Consider the following 15928-nt stretch of genomic DNA (forward strand, 5'->3'; position numbering starts at 1 on the left):
ACAAAAACTAATGTTTTCTTTTTAAATATAATATTAGTGATAAGACTAACTTTTCTTCACTAACATATTTGATATATGTTTTTTCTCAGCTTGAAAGCTTATAGTTTTTAGAGAAAACAGTCCTTTAAATTGTGTACTACTCAATTTTTTTTGATTTGTATTGTCTTTAGTATAATAAAAAGTCCTTTAAATTGTGTACTACTCAATTTTTTTTGATTTGTATTGTCTTTAGTATAATGAAAAGTTAATATATATATTATTGTCATGATTTTTTCTAGTGACCCATATCAATTTTGTCTATTAACATATTTCCTTGAGTTAAACTGAATTAACAATTATTTTGAATATATAACAGTTTCTTATCAAAGGACATAATGTTGTAACTCTTCCTATAATTTAATCTCATAACTTTTAAGGTTAAAAACGTAAGTTCAAGTTAAATAGGCTTTAATTGAGACTGTTATGGGAAAGAGAATAAAACAAAATTATCTAAATTTGGATAAAATAATAAAGGTACATTAACATAAGCACCTGAAAAAGAAATATAACCTACAGATGTAACCCCCAAATCAGTCAAAAATCTAAAACAGAACTTTTAAAAGAAATGAAAAATAATAAATACATCAAGGCAGTATATGTTATATAAAACATACATTGTTATTTCTCAACATTTTTGAAAGGAGGTGACTTAGAGCAGTATTATTTTCCAAACTTATTTCAACACAGAATCTGTAATATCTATTAATATATCATAGAGACATGGTGCTATAGAAGAAATAATTGAGAAGTCATATGCAAGCACTAGAGGAAAGTATTTAAAGAGATGATTTTTCAAGAGTATGACCATCAACAACCAGTTTCAACTAATCATCTCTTAACCTTGACCATTGATGGGAATCTCCTGGCTCAGATGATGGCTCTGATTCACTTCATGAGTCCAGTATAGGGGGCTTGTGCAGAGGTGACAAGGTTTCTTCAGATTTTAGCTTGATGCTGAAAAAACAGATACACACATTTGAAAGCAAATATATTGTCTGAATGGGATTGGAGGGCGGCTAAGTTTGGAAAGAATTTCTCAGGGAGACCTGATTTGTACATTTGGCTAGGCCCAATTGGCCGAGAGGCTAGGAACATCAGGAGATGTATAAAACGGCCTTGGAGGCAGAAAGCATATGGATTTGCTTAGAATCGGGGCACCATAGTAGACGTTTGGTATCCAAGGAAAATTTAATTTTAGCTGGGATTCAGATTGGAGAGGAAAGGCCCTACGACCATTGTCAATTCTTGAATGTGATGGGTGAGGCGACAGACTCTCTTCAAAGGATCTGAGCATTATTTGCCTGAAATTGGGAACGACTAGATGGGGAAATTAACTGTTGCTGCTGCATAAAGTACATTCTAGACCATACAACTCAACAGCAGTGGCTGCAGAATATGGTAAAAAAGAAAATCAGATATAAATTAAAAAAAAATGGGTTAGACTAAGTAATTTCATGGGAGTTTCTAGCCTGTGCCCAAATTGCTGTGCTTTGTAACTCTCCAAGCATTCAAAAAGGACAAGGGAGAATTGAAGGAAGAATTAAGGTAGAAAAAGAAGAGAATGCAGAACAGTCGATCTCTGGCCAGAGATCAAACATTGACCTTAATTATTCAACAGTGGAAGGCTATGCCCAAATGGCAATTATATGCCGCAATGGCCCAAAGCTCTTCCACATTCCCTTACATGTACCACTGGGCTGCAGCAACAGCTTAAATAAGCTGTTAAGAAGTTCTAAAACAGAATAAACACCATCTCCTACCCCAAAATTGCGCCAGAGGGTTCTCCGATCCCCAAAAGCATAAGGTAAGGTTTACTGACTCCAAAAACGCACGTTGGCGCTTTATTTTGGCTGACGGCGCCAGCCCAGCAAATACAGTAAATGACTTTCCACAACGCTGGGACTTTGGGGTTTACAAAATACCCAATCACTGCGACCTCAGGCGCCGTTGCTTCTGAGTTGATTTTAACACCTCAGGCAAGTTCCACCGCGACCTTCTGAGGTTTGGCCTGTCCTCTAAGCCGCTCGAAAAAAAGACAGCTGAGGTGGAGGCGGGGCCTGAGGGTCACCGACCTGGCCCCCAGGCGTGGGGCAAAATGACCCAGAAACAAAGCGACCAGCCCCCACCATAAGCTCCGACCCCGGTCTCCTCCAAAAACCCCGATGTCTGCGCAGGCGCACCGACGCGTGGCGGTGCGACGCCGCCGCCGGAAGTGTCCCTCGGCGCCCCGGATGCGCCTGGGCGGCGGTGGTTGCCAGGGCAACAGGCGCTTCTAAGAGCCTCGGGACTGGAGGCTTAGAAAACGGGTTCCTTTGGCGGGCCTGGGCGGCTGGGTTCGTCCTCTCGGGGTGCCCAGGATGTTCTTTTACTTGACCAAGAAAGTGAGTTTTCCCGCTGGCGCCCCAGCTCCTTCTCCGTTCTCGCGCCCTGCAGGCGAGTCCCGCGTCCTGTCCCGCATCCTTCGCCTTCTCGCTTCCCACCTTCCTGCCTAGTCCAGCCTCGTACCTCCTCCTGCGGGGTCCAGAGTCCCAGATAATTCTCGGCGGAGCCGACAGCCCTCTTCCCATTCCTGCCCCTGGCCGGGTCTCTTTGGGGACCCCAGCAGGACAGAGCGCTGCGTGCTTCCCTGTCGTTCCTTCACCTGTTGTTGATCCAAGTGACTTAAGTCCATTGGATTGTCATGGGCTGGCCGGTGAGAGAAAAGTCGTAACAAAAGGGTATCCTAAGTGTTATGTGTGGAAACGGAATATGTATCGATGGTGTGGATTTATACCTCTCTTCCCCGCTTCCGTCCTTTAAAATGTCATCAGGTGACTCTCCCGTTGGGTACCTGTGCAGTCAGTGGCCTTCTCTTGGGTGCACCTCCCCTCCCTTTTCGAAAATGGTAGGGCGCAGGGCAGTTCAGGGGATCGTGCCATGCCCATTTTCCGAACAGTACACGCTCTGTGAGGCCGACCGTTTTTTCTTGTTGGGATTTTCTGCAGCCTTCATCTGTACCTCACTTTCCAACCCCTTCAGGAAAAGCCGTGAGAGTGGCTGTGGTTGTTTTTCAGGTTGCCGTTTCCAATAACGTAAACCTGAAATGTGTGTCTTGGAACAAGGACCAAGGATTCATAGCGTGTGGTGGTGAAGACGGATTGCTGAAAGTTTTGAAATTAGAGACACCGACAGGTAAATGCATGCAAGCCCAGATGTTTGAACTGGGTGGAAAATGGCCTGGTATCATTTGTTCAGGGAGATTTGCTCTTGGTATTTGTCACCATGCAATTCTCCTTTTAAAATGAAAAACAAACAAAACTCCAAACATTTAGTGCTGTTTTTATAGAGTATTTTATTTGCAGTAAAGTTCAGAGAATATCAAATGTAAATATCAAGTGACTTTTACCCAAGCTATTGATGGGAATGAGAAAGAATGAAGAATGACAACTAAGTCAGTATATTGCCTTGTGCTATGTCTGTTTATCGTGCTCTTATGTAGAACCTAATAAAAATGATGACAATTTGCATTTTAGTAAGGTCACAGAATCTCACATTTTGTCACATTTGCAGGCTGGTATCATCCTCTCTTCTTATCATATATGTTATTAATTATTTACCTAGTTCCCAAGAACAGAAAATGAGACTTTTGAAAACATTTTTGTTTATAAGTTCCTTGTGTTTACAGCTTGATTTCTCTTTTATTAGTTCTCTGGAATCATAGCAAACAGTTTCGCATTTCCTTAGTGCCGTAGAATGGAGAGAGCTAGCCAGTCCCCAGTCTAAGTTGGAGATGGAGATAAGGAGATTGGAGTTGGAGCCTCAGCTCTGCCTACCGGGTGACTTTCAGCAAGTTGGTGCACATCTTTGGGCTTTAGTTCACTCTTCTGTAAGATAAAGGGCTGAACTAAACTATATTTTGGATTCAGAGGCACTACACTTGACCTCTGGTGTCTTTGCACTTGCTACTTTTGAGCCTGGACTCCTCCTCCTCCTTTCTCCAGAAAGCCTTCCTTGGCTCTCCCTTCCAGTCTAAATCAGTCTCCCTCTGTTATGGTCTCTTCTTATGTCTTTACTTTCTCAATTTATGACTTTACATATATGCATGTATATTTATGTGGGTGGGTGAGTGTGTGTTTAATATCTGTCCCTTCAGTAGCTTTCTTAGGGGAGAGGCCTTAACTATTTTATTTATATTTTATATTCAGAAGCTTGCACAGTGCATAGCACAATGTAGACATCATTGAATGAATGAATGAATGAATGAATATAAGATTCTGCAAAATGTAGTAAAAACCAGTTTCCAAAATCTGCTTTCTGAGCCCTCTTATGCTTTAGAGGTTTTATTCTATATGTCATAAATATTTGTTTTTGATCAGAATTCTGGGAAGGAATATATAATAATAATAATAATAATAATAATTGCTAATGTATTTCATATACTGGATAAACAAAGTTTTTCAAATACATTTTGCTTTATATTGTCAGAATCCGATCTCCGCAAGGGAGTACATATTACTGTCCATGTTTCCACCATGAGAAAGATAGGTCAGAATGAAGCACACTTAAAAAAGTTTTTTTCTAAGATCATCCAGGAATAGTAACCCCTTTCAAAATAAGCAAGAGATGTCAAAATCATATAATCTGTTACTTTACTGTTTTTGCCATGATGTTTTTTCTCTAGATGATGCAAAATTGAGAGGTCTTGCAGCCCCCAGTAACCTTTCTGTGAATCAGCATCTGGAAGGTCATAGTGGTGAGTCATGTAATTTTTAAAATCCTTTTTAAATAGTCTTATCTTTAGATATTTAGAAACCATCTACTTACTGCAGAAATGATATCATTTTTAATAATGATACTATTTAAAGTAATCATTTCTGTTAACTAGTTAATTGAGCCTAGAGTCCTTCAACAACTTTACATGATTAAACAACATCTTAGATAAATCTAAAACAAAGTAGTTATTCTTTTATATATTAAAAAATGCTGCTATCTGCCTATAGACAGGATATAATCCCTTTTTAGAAGCTGTCTCATGTTTCCAGATTAAAGTAGACTAAAGAGACATGACAACTGAATGCACTCTATGATCCTAGATCTTAGAATGAGAAAAACAAGTATCTATAAAGGATAGTATTTGGACAATTGATAAAATTTGAAGGTGGACTGGGGTGGGATAATATTACATCAGTGTTAAATTTCCCTGACTTGTAATACGGTTATGAAATAGAATGTCTTCTTAGGAAATATACACCAAAGTATTTAGAGATTAAGAAAACTAAAAGAATCAGTTGTTCATATAACCCAGAGGCTTAAGATACACTCAAGAGTGTGTTACTGTTTAGAATGGAAAACAAGAAGGGGGAAAAAGAGAAATTAGGGCATATATCAACCACAGACACCCCCTTACGCCCCTGAAACCCCCCCGCCCAAATACTTAGTATGTTGTCCGCTGGGCATTATAATCCTTGGGAGTCAGGCCAATTATAAGTGAGTAAATCTTACTTACATTTGTTTCTGTCATCAGGTATACAGTTGTTTTTGCATTTGACTGTACTAGGTGCCTTTGCTGGTCTGAAATAGGAAAAAACATGAAAACTAGTATCACCCATTGTCATAGAAAATGATGATAATAGCGACTGCATCCCGTGAATATTTTGGAATGATCTTAAATCCTGTTTAGTTGCCCAGGAGCCCATATTGATTTTAACATGCTGTTGATGTTTATTATAAAAATTAAAATTTGAAGTTAATTGTAGCCTTTTTTTAGTTTCTGAATTGTTTTATGGCTTTTTAGGTTCGGTTCAAGTTGTAACATGGAATGAACAATATCAGAAGTTGACTACCAGTGATCAAAATGGGCTTATCATTGTTTGGATGTTATATAAAGGTATGCTAGGAGAGTTTATGTACTCTTTCATACATTGGAGTCTGGACATAGTGTTTGAATGGGGGAAACAATATATTTGAAACAGACTCCTTTTAACCAGCAGCAGGAATTCATCCTGACCTCACAGGGGTAATATTTCTGGATTTATTGCTGCCTCCTTTTCCTTTTGTTTTTTTGAACTGTGACCTTGCATGAGGAAAGTGATAATTGGTGACTGTTGGGTATCTCCAAAATGAATTTAGGCCATTAGCTGGATAGTTCCTACTTGAGATAGCTCTTTTTTTCCCCAAGTTTCCAATAAGAATTATTTTCTGTGTGATCAGTGGCTAGAGTTGGTCCAGTACATAAAAACATTAAGAAGTCAAAGGCAACAATTTATTCCCCTTATTGAGCCATTTAACATCCTTCTCTTTCATGGACACAGATTTTATCTCTGCTCTACTGGCTCATGATTTGTGCCTTTTGCCTACAAGACAGAGCGAGAGAAGGATTAATTTAGGCGCATCCCTATTATCAGAAAAATAACTCACAATACATGATCTCTTGGGGTCTCATCTTTAAATGAGAAGGGTACCTTAGTTCTTGTGTGGTGTTTTGAAAATATTCAGGGTGTACCATTTAAAAATTCTTAATTAAAAAATATGCTGTAGTTTGTTTATGTTTCTCGAAGTTGATGTGTGTATATGTGGAAGGAGGGAATGGAGGAGCTTAGGGGGCAAGCTGTCTTTTTCCACCGTGGATCTTCTCAGGTCCTCAGTCCGAGGCTCTGATAATGCCCCGCTCAACTAGTTCTTCCAGGTCACGTGGTTATTTGCTTGGCTGCAGGCCAGAGTTCCCGATACCAAAAAGTAGTAAAAAACAAAACAAAGTAGCCTTGTGTTTTGCCTCACATTTGGTTATACCTCGAGACCTGTCACCCCAGTCCTGTGTACAAGAATGTTGTGTCTTTCAGCATTAGTGACGTGAAATCACGACAGTGATTTGACCTGTTGAAAAGTTTTTTCAAGCAGGCTTAGAGTTTTTACCTAATATGCTGATATTTAATGTACGTGTAATTAATCACTAGAGAGTTTATGCATATATATCAAATTATTGTGGTTATTTTGTTTTTTCCTTGGTTATTATCTGAAGTTTTTGAAGTGGAAAAGTTAGGCTTTGAGAAAAGTCAGTTGTTTTGGCCCTTCAAAAGCAAATAAAGTTTTATTTTTTAATGGACAGAAAGGAAGAAGGGGAGAAAAGATGGGCATTTATTGTGTTTTCTGTGATAATCTTTGAAGCAATTGTCAGTCAGGTCTCCGCTAATATTTTATTTTGTTTGTGTTGGATTTGAAGGGTTTATTGTTTAACGTCTCATGTTGTAGAAAATTTTGCACTCATTTATCCCACACTGTATTTTGTGGAATGTTTTCAACTCTAACGCGAAAGTTTTGACTTGTGATTTGTGTGTGTGTGTGTGTGCAAATAGGCTCTTGGTACGAGGAGATGATCAACAATAGAAATAAGTCGGTGGTTCGGAGTATGAGCTGGAACGCTGACGGACAGAAGATCTGCATCGTGTACGAAGACGGGGCTGTGATCGTTGGTTCCGTGGATGGTAATGCTTTGTTGTGCACAGGACTCAGATCGAGATCTGGCTGGCATTTTTATCTTTAGAGGTTTAATTAATTATCATATGTTAGTCTTCTGACAGAAAAACACAAAAAGAAACAGATGATATATAATTTGATAACATTCAAGAAACCTTTATGTTTAAGTATACTCAAGGAAAAAATTTATTTTATTTTATTTTTATTATTTTAAAAATTTATTTATTTATTTATTTATTTTGAGAGAGAGAGAGAGAGAATGCGTGCATGCTGGGGTGGGGCAGAAAGAGATGGAGAGAGAGACAATCCTAAGTAGGCTCCGTGCGGAGGGTGATGCCGGGGGGCGGGGGGTGGTGATCCGATGCACCCTGAGATCATGATCTGAGCTGAAGTTAAGAGTTGGATGCTGGGGCGCCTGGGTGATCAGTCTGTTAATAACGTGTCTGACTTCGGCTCAGGTCATGATCTTACGGTTTGTGGGTTTGAGCCCCGCGTCAGGCTCTGTGCTGACAGCTCAGAGCTTGGAACTTGCTTCAGATTCTGGGTCTCCCTCTCTCTCTGCCCCTCCCTTGTTCACACTGTGTCTATGTCTCTCAAAAATAAGTAAACATTAAAAATGTATTTTTTAAAAAGAGTTAGATGCTTAGCTGACTGAGCCACCCACGTGTCCCAAGTAAAAATTCTATTTTTAAAAAATTTCCTACAGTGACACTGGAAAAAAGTAAGTTAATTTTTCATGATTATTTTAAGTATGTCTGCCTAATTATGTAACTTATTTTGTATGTATTAGATTGTATTATAAATACATAGATTTACTTTCAACTATATAGAGATATAACAATCTATAGTTATTTTTTAAAAAATTGAACTATTGAGTATAATTGACATCAAACATTAGTTTCAGATGTACACCATCATCATTTGATATTTTTATATGTTGCAAAATGATCATCTGGTCATTGTTTAATAGAGCTGAGTCTATTATTGTTATATGTGTTTTGTAGCTTTAAAACTTATGTCTCTCAGATTTTAATTCATAGATAACACTGGGGCTTTGAGAGCTGGTACCTTTGTTTTAATGTGAATTTTTCTTTATAGAGAAATAATTTATTTCAAAATGATTTTAAATTTTCCATTTTATTTTCTGTTGTAACTTCACTTATTTCACCAGTGTTTCTGAGAGCTCATTAAGTCACAGCTATAGTTCTAGGCACTAGGTGTGATAAAAAGTATTTCAGATCTAGAGCAGGAGAGGTGGATTAATAACCGAACAATTACAGTGTCTCGAGACAGGGAAAATACAGCACTTAGATACTTAGAAGTGTCTAAGCCAGACTTGGAGGGATCAGGGAAGACGTCCCGGGGGAGGTGATGACTGCTGAGGCATTAATCACTAGGAAGGTAGGTTTGTAGAATGTCCTATGCCCAAGAAAGAGCACTTGAGGAGGTCCACAGGGGTCTAACTAGCCATGTTTAGGGTATTGAAAAAATACTGCGAGTCAGTATAGTATAATACTAAAAGGAGAAGGGTTGTATGTGATGAAATTAAAGACATTAGCAAAGGCAGACCATGCAGATGGTAAGTTACACAAGAAGTCGGAACTTCACATTAGGGGCTTTGGGAAGCCAATGAAAGGTTTTAAGAATGGGAGGAGAGGGATCGGATTTGTTCTTTGGAAGCATCTCTGGCTGCAGAGGAAGAAAAGAAAGATCGGGACAGGTGTCCCCGTCAGGACGTTGCCGTGGTAACTCAGGTGACGGGTGACGGGGGACAAGAGCTGAACCGTGGTGAGGACCAGGAGGGTGGAAGTTACGTGGGGATGGGCTGGAGATACTCAGGACGTAGAATAAACAGGGCCTCAGTATTGATCAGTTTGGGGTCGGGGATGGCAGTGTCTAGAGGAATAGGCAGGTTCTTAAAGCTGGGTGGATGGTGATGCCGCTGAAATAAGGGACGCGTTAGAAAGACTGGTTTTGAGGGAAGATTTCAGTCTTGGACATGCTGATTTTGTCATGTGGTAGGACAGCCAAGTAAATGTTAGACCATAGATAGATATACACATTTGTGGCTCAGAAACTTCTGGGCTGGAGTCACAATTTTGGGAATCACCAGCCTGTAGATGGTACTTTAAACCATCGGAATAGATGAAAAACTGGGCCATCTGTGGAATAAGAACCTGTACCATTTAATGGGTTGGCAGAAGAGAATTCTGTAAAGGTTACTGAAGTACAAGCATTGGAGATAAATGAGTAAATAGGTTCACAGAAACCAAGAAGGAAGGAAGGGGTGGCTAAAAAAAAGAAAAACAACATGACCCCATGACCTCATGAAGGCCATTTCAGGGCAGGTGTGGGCCAGAAGCCAGATCGGGTTGGGCTGAGGGTTGAGTGGGAGGGAGGGAAGTGGTGACTGTGGGCATAAACTCTGTTAAGAAGCGTGGCTGGTAGAGGAATGGTGGAAGTGTGGTGGCTAGAGGGGAACTTGGGGTCGAGGGAGGTGTTCTCTCTTTTGTTTGCTTTTATTTGAGGTGGTCGTTTTGAAGAAGGATAGATCTGAGTATGTTTAAATACTTGTAAGAAAGGGCCTGGAGAGAAGAGTTTAACGAGAAAGAGAAAATGTGGATAATCAGTATGCAGAAATCTTTACAACGCTAGGAAAGGCTTATACCAGAAAATAGGCGGAGGGATTGATTAGCCCTAGATGGGTGTCTGGTTGGGGACAAAACTCTTTCTCTGTACTGGAGGGCTAAGCAGAAAGGGTCAGTGGAAATCCACTTAATGTTCTGAATGTTTGAAAGTGGGAATGAGGCATTTCTGTTTTGAAAGCTTTTCTTTTTTTTACAAAGTTGAAGATGAAATTAGCTGCTAATTGGGAGTGAGGTCTTGTATCAGAGTTTTCACGAAAAGGGAGAAAGCTGGAAACAGCTGCTATTTCAGATATTTAGTAGGGTGTTTGGCACATAGTAGGTGCTCAGCAAATATTTATTGACTGAATAAATTGAACAAACACATGGTTCTGTGAAAAATGTGAGAGCTTTTTAGGGAAACAGAGTTTTAGAGCTGTTGTTGGAGAATCCTGACCTTGAACTTTTAATGAAATAATTATGTTTTATGTTTTATTTTAGGGAATCGCATTTGGGGAAAAGACTTGAAGGGTAAACAGTTATGCCATGTAGTATGGTCTGCAGATAGTAAAATCCTACTTTTTGGGATGACAAACGGAGAAATACACATTTATGATAATCAAGGGAATTTTATAGTAAGTATATATATATATATATATATATTCATTGCTTTTAGTTACACAATTTTATATTGTTACTTTATATATTATTCATATATGTATATGTGCATTTATTATGATGGTTTGTGCAATCAAGAAAGTGTTTAATTCATGTTTTTTTCCCAATTGTTTAGATTTTTTTAATTAAAAAAAAACTGGGTCACTGCACGGTAAATTAATGCTCTTAGTTCTGAATTGCTGGTAACTGGGAAGGGTAAGATTTCAGTGTATTGAAGCTGAGGCAAAATGAGTCAGATGATATGCAATTTAATCTTTGTGTTTTTTTTTAAGTTTATTTATTTTGAGAGAGAGCACAAACAGGGGAGGGGCAGAGAGAGAGGGAGAGAGGCGATCCCAAGCAGGCTTTGCACTGTCAGTGTGGAGTCCGACGCAGCGTTCTAACCCATGAACCATGAGATCATGACCTGAGCCAAAATCTACAGTCCGATGTTTGACAGAGTCACACAGGCGCCCCAAATCTTTATGTCTTCTAATAGCAGAGCCAAAGTTTACATGATATGTCAGTGATATATTTTTTTTCCGATGATATTTTTGTAGCAAGCTACTCAAGGTTGTTTGTAAAAAGAATGGAAGACTTAAACAGTAAGGGACAAAAGTCAGGTCCTGGAAAGAAGGCAAAATAGAATGGGTTCAGATAACGTGATCTCAAGGGAAACTCTGGCTTTGTGAGCTTGAGCTACGTTAGACCTCTGATCTTACTTATGGGGCACTGTTGTTTGTAGTGAGGCTGAGGACATTATTCTTATGCACTTACTGGTGTAAGTGATAACAGCCGAGTTTATGACACCACTGGTTTTGAGGTTCTTTCGCGAACCTCTTATCATGTGAGTTTCATAAATTATCTGTGAGTTGTTCTTTTAAATCCTTATTTTGCACATAGAGAAAACTGAAACTCCACTTGAAGTGGCTTGTCTATGGGTCTGGTAAACCTGTAAGTGATGGAGCTTGTGTCTGAAACCAGATTTTTAAATCTCATTTAAAAAAAAAAATCTCATTTTCAGTGTTCTTTCTCTGATAGTCTATACGGATCTGTTTCACAATATGAAATATTAACTGATTTTGTTTAGGTGAAAATGAAACTGAATTGCTTGGTGAACGTTACCGGAGCAATCAGTATTGCTGGCATTCATTGGTACCATGGCACAGAAGGCTATGTGGAGCCAGACTGTCCCTGCCTTGCCATTTGTTTTGACAATGGGAGGTGCCAAATCATGAGACATGAGAATGACCAAAGTATGTAATCTTTCTTTCTTTCTTTTTTAACTGTAGAGAATTTAAAAAAATAGTTTAAAATTGTTCTTTATAAAGTTCTTCAGGCTAAGTATTTCACCACAGTGACTTCCTTTTTTCTGTTTGAGTAGATCCTGTTCTAATTGACACGGGCATGTGTGTAGTCAGCATCCAGTGGAACCACACCGGCAGTGTGCTGGCTGTGGCAGGCTTCCAGAAGGTCGTCGCTGAGGATAAAGATGTAAACGTTGTACAGTTTTACACTCCATTTGGTGAGGTAAATGCCTTTTTTCTTTTCCGTTTAAATGTGTAGTGAGTGAGGTAGGGGAAAAAAGCATGGGGGAAGAGGTATAAACTTGTTACATTTTTGAAAAGGGACATTTTGAGTAAAAATGATGAAATATCAGGCATCTTGTCTTTAAGTAATCCTCTCACTTCTAAGTCTTCATAGTTGTATTTTATCATGGAATTTAGATTATACTCTCTACATTTAGAAAACCAGCTGCTTCACATAAGAAATCACTATGCAGTACCTATTTAGAGCATTTTTTCCATGATCTGAATGCATATCTCTTTTCCCAGCTGTTTTGAGTTGTTTCTAATGTAATTTAGTTGCTTTGGATTTTTAATATGATGTATTAAACATATATAGATATCAAACACCCATATCATCTCTCCTTACCTTGAACTTCTAACAGTTTTAATTTGTTGTACAATAATCAACTATTTTAAGAAAATCTATCTTAATAACTAATCGTGGGTGATACTACCTTAAAAAAAAGCGTTGTTTTCATAAATGCATGTGTTATCCTTCTTAGTAGTATTATTAATAAATTTAATTTTTAAGGAGAATTTTGTTGAAGTCATAGTGGAAAATATCAAATAGAATTAATACATTGTGAATTTTAAAGAATTTAGGAAATGAAAACTTAATAGTAACTAAGCTTAATAACTTTTTACCTGTTTTATTTTCTAACTCTGGACTCCATTTAGTCCCTGTTGGATTTTATAAATTCACCGTAGACTTCAATAACACGTGTTTTTGTTGTACAAAAGCCTTCCCCAGTTGTTTTAATATTTTATATTAATATTTTAAATATATTTTGATAATTTCTGTGAGAGTAAGAAATGATGTCAGCTCATGCTTTTGTATCAATATCTCAAAACAGCCAGTGAAGTGTGATGTAGAGAGTAGTTACTCCCCGTACATTGCTAGCTGATAATACTTCTGGTAGACGGTAAACGCTAAGGCAAACAGGAAGTATAGTTCTCAAGGTTTCTAACTATTAAAAATCTCAATTCCAGTTATTTCAATGGTTGTAGCCTCTTTCTTTATTCATTGGTTGTTTTTGTCACATTGGGCTTATTATTTTTTTTATCTGTTTATTTTTGTTAGTTCAGCCTTCTCTAAGTAGAAAAACATGGATCCTAAGACCTGTTTGTTTTATCTTGCAAAACAGTGGGCTTTGTGTTAAATCAGAAAGTGTAGTAAGTTGGTTTGGTATGGTTGTACTTAAAAGTACCTAGCATGGTTCCTCAGGGTGTATTAGGCACTAAGTATTTTTTTGAATGAGTGAATATATGGATATATAATATATGAATATATTATTTTGGATCTATGTTATTAAGATATCTAAAGACTTAAACTTAAGGAAACCTCGAGGAAGAATTTGCTTTTGATTCTGAAGGCCACAGTCTTCTGGTTTTTATACTGTGGTCTCAGCCATAGAAGGAGCCTAGAGAACGTGCGATTTGTAGTCAGGTTGGCCTGGCTTTGGCTTTGGATTGCATTTCCACAGTGTAGTTTCGTTTAGAACTTATTTAACCTCTGAGACTTAATGAAGTAAAGGTAATACCTCATGGCAGTATTGCAAAAAGTTAAAGGAGGTAACAATGAGGGGCGCCTGGGTGGCTCAGTTGGTGAAGCATCTTTGTCTCAGGTCATGATTTCACGGTTCGTGGGTTCAAGCCCCGCGTCAGGCTCTGTGCTGACAGCTTGGAACCTGGAGCCTGCTTCAGATTCTGTGTCTTCTCTCTCTCTGCTCCTCCCCTGCTTGTATCCTCTCTCTCTCTCTCTCAAAAATAAAAAACATTAAAAAAATGAAAGCAGGTAACAATGAGAAAATGCCTAGCACGGTGCTTAGTGAATGCTTCCTGCAGGCCAGTTTTCCCTCCTTGCTGCTGCCGGCACCTGGCTGGTTTGCGGAGTCGGGAGATGGCCTGGCGCTTCCCGGGCGGGTTGTCAGTACCCAGAGAGCTGCCGGAAGAGCCCGCTTGCTCCCTTCGATTTTCTACAGGTGGCATGACAGATAGGGCGGACCTTTCCAGATTAAAATGTTTTTACAAAACCCTATCAGTTTTCCTGGGAAAATGGAGTTTAATACATTGAATTTGACTCTCGAGCATGTCTGCTGAAGAACAAAGGATACCAGTATAATTTTTTAAAATTCTTAAACCATCGTTTAAAATATCTTTATGGCCACAGGAAAATGTCTTTGTATTAATTTATTCACTTGTTAATTTAGCCATAAGGTGTGCTGTGTTAAATTGAAAACTGCAAGGTGGTTGTAATTAAAAGTACCTAGCATGTTGTCATACTTGAAGACATTAATTTAAATGCATGAGACATTTATTTACTTAACATATATTTATTGAGTGCCTGTTCACCAAGCAGTCCACTGAAGGGTAGGGATATAGATGTGAGTATGATGAAGTTAGGGCTCTCAGGCCGCTCAGTCTCTGAATTCTCTGGACCCACAGAAGGAGGGAGAAGGCAGCAAGCAATATGAAAGTTGTGTCCGGGAGGAGGTAGGGCAGGGGAGAGTAAGGACGGGGAGATGTGGGGAGAGAAAGGAAGATTTCAGGCAGAAGAGATCTGATTTGGGCCAAAGGTCTGGAGGCATAGTGGTCCTCTCAGGAGTGAGAACACAAGAATTATGGCTAAATAGTGGGGTCCTGAGCCCAAGAGTGTAGTTCTGGGCCAGATGGGAAGAGGCACTCTGTACTCTGCTAAAGATTGTCATGGTGGGAAGCTATTGATTTTTTAAAAAGTATAAACATTTTTTTTAAAGCAGGCTAAGACATGCTTGGATTTGTGTCCCAGAAAGGTATTTTTGACGGTAGAATGAAGATTGAATTTGGGGGGTGGAGGCTGGGAATGAGGAAAGAGGTGAGAGGTAAAAATTGCGGTTAGACCATTACGGTCGTTGACGCAGAAGAGTCCGTGGCAGTGGAGGCGGAGGATGGCTGCGAGTGAAAATGGTAGGACTGCTGACCGATTGGCCATGGGGGAGAGATACAGGCCTCCCTCTTTCATGGGGGGAGAGATACAGGCCTCCCCCTTTCATGGGGGGAGAGATACAGGCCTCCCCCTTCCATGGGGGGAGAGAGAGGCCACCCCCTTTCATGGGGGGAGAGATACAGGTCACCCCCTGTCATGGGGGAGAGAGAGGCCTCCCCCTTTCATGGGGGGAGAGACAGGCCACCCCCTTTCATGGGGGGAGAGACAGGCCACCCCCTTTCATGGGGGAGAGAGAGGCCACCCCCTTTCATGGGGGGGAGAGAAGCCACCCCCTTTCATGGGGGGAGAGATACAGGCCACCCCCTTCCATGGGGGGAGAGACAGGCCACCCCCTTTCATGGGGGGAGAGAGAGGCCACCCCCTTTCATGGGGGGAGAGAGGGCACCCCCTTTCATGGGGGGGAGAGAGAGGCCACCCCCTTTCATGGGGGGAGAGACAGGCCACCCCCTTCCATGGGGGGAGAGAGAGGCCACCCCCTTCCATGGGGGGAGAGAGGCCTCCCCCTTTCATGGGGGTAAAAGAGAGACCCACCTTAAGGATTGCGTTTACTACCACAACAATTCATTCATTCCAAGAAGCACAGATTTTAAAAAATATTTTAT

General features: G+C 39.8%; 1 protein-coding gene and 1 long non-coding RNA gene across 3 annotated transcripts in view; one reads left to right on the forward strand and one right to left on the reverse strand.

The window, feature by feature from the left end:
* Positions 1-814: 814 nt before the first annotated feature.
* Positions 815-2225, reverse strand: LOC115290303. Its single transcript, XR_003908042.1, has 2 exons — positions 1800-2225; positions 815-993 (listed from the first exon to the last, which is right to left on the reverse strand). It is a non-coding gene; the product is annotated as an uncharacterized LOC115290303 (long non-coding RNA).
* An 89-nt stretch (positions 2226-2314) lies between these two features.
* The window catches only part of WDR35 (WD repeat domain 35), a 55203-nt gene continuing 41589 nt past the window's right edge, over positions 2315-15928 (forward strand). For both annotated transcript variants that reach the window (XM_029938248.1, XM_029938249.1), the window contains exons 1-8: positions 2315-2420; positions 3093-3210; positions 4700-4771; positions 5813-5905; positions 7371-7499; positions 10617-10750; positions 11863-12028; positions 12157-12302. In XM_029938248.1, the coding sequence (XP_029794108.1) occupies positions 2397-2420; positions 3093-3210; positions 4700-4771; positions 5813-5905; positions 7371-7499; positions 10617-10750; positions 11863-12028; positions 12157-12302 (882 nt within the window). In that variant the 5' untranslated portion in view covers positions 2315-2396. The remainder of the gene's footprint in view (positions 2421-3092; positions 3211-4699; positions 4772-5812; positions 5906-7370; positions 7500-10616; positions 10751-11862; positions 12029-12156; positions 12303-15928) is intronic.

The sequence above is a fragment of the Suricata suricatta genome, chromosome 4, assembly GCF_006229205.1.
Source record: "Suricata suricatta isolate VVHF042 chromosome 4, meerkat_22Aug2017_6uvM2_HiC, whole genome shotgun sequence".
NCBI classification, from domain to species: Eukaryota; Metazoa; Chordata; class Mammalia; order Carnivora; family Herpestidae; genus Suricata; species Suricata suricatta.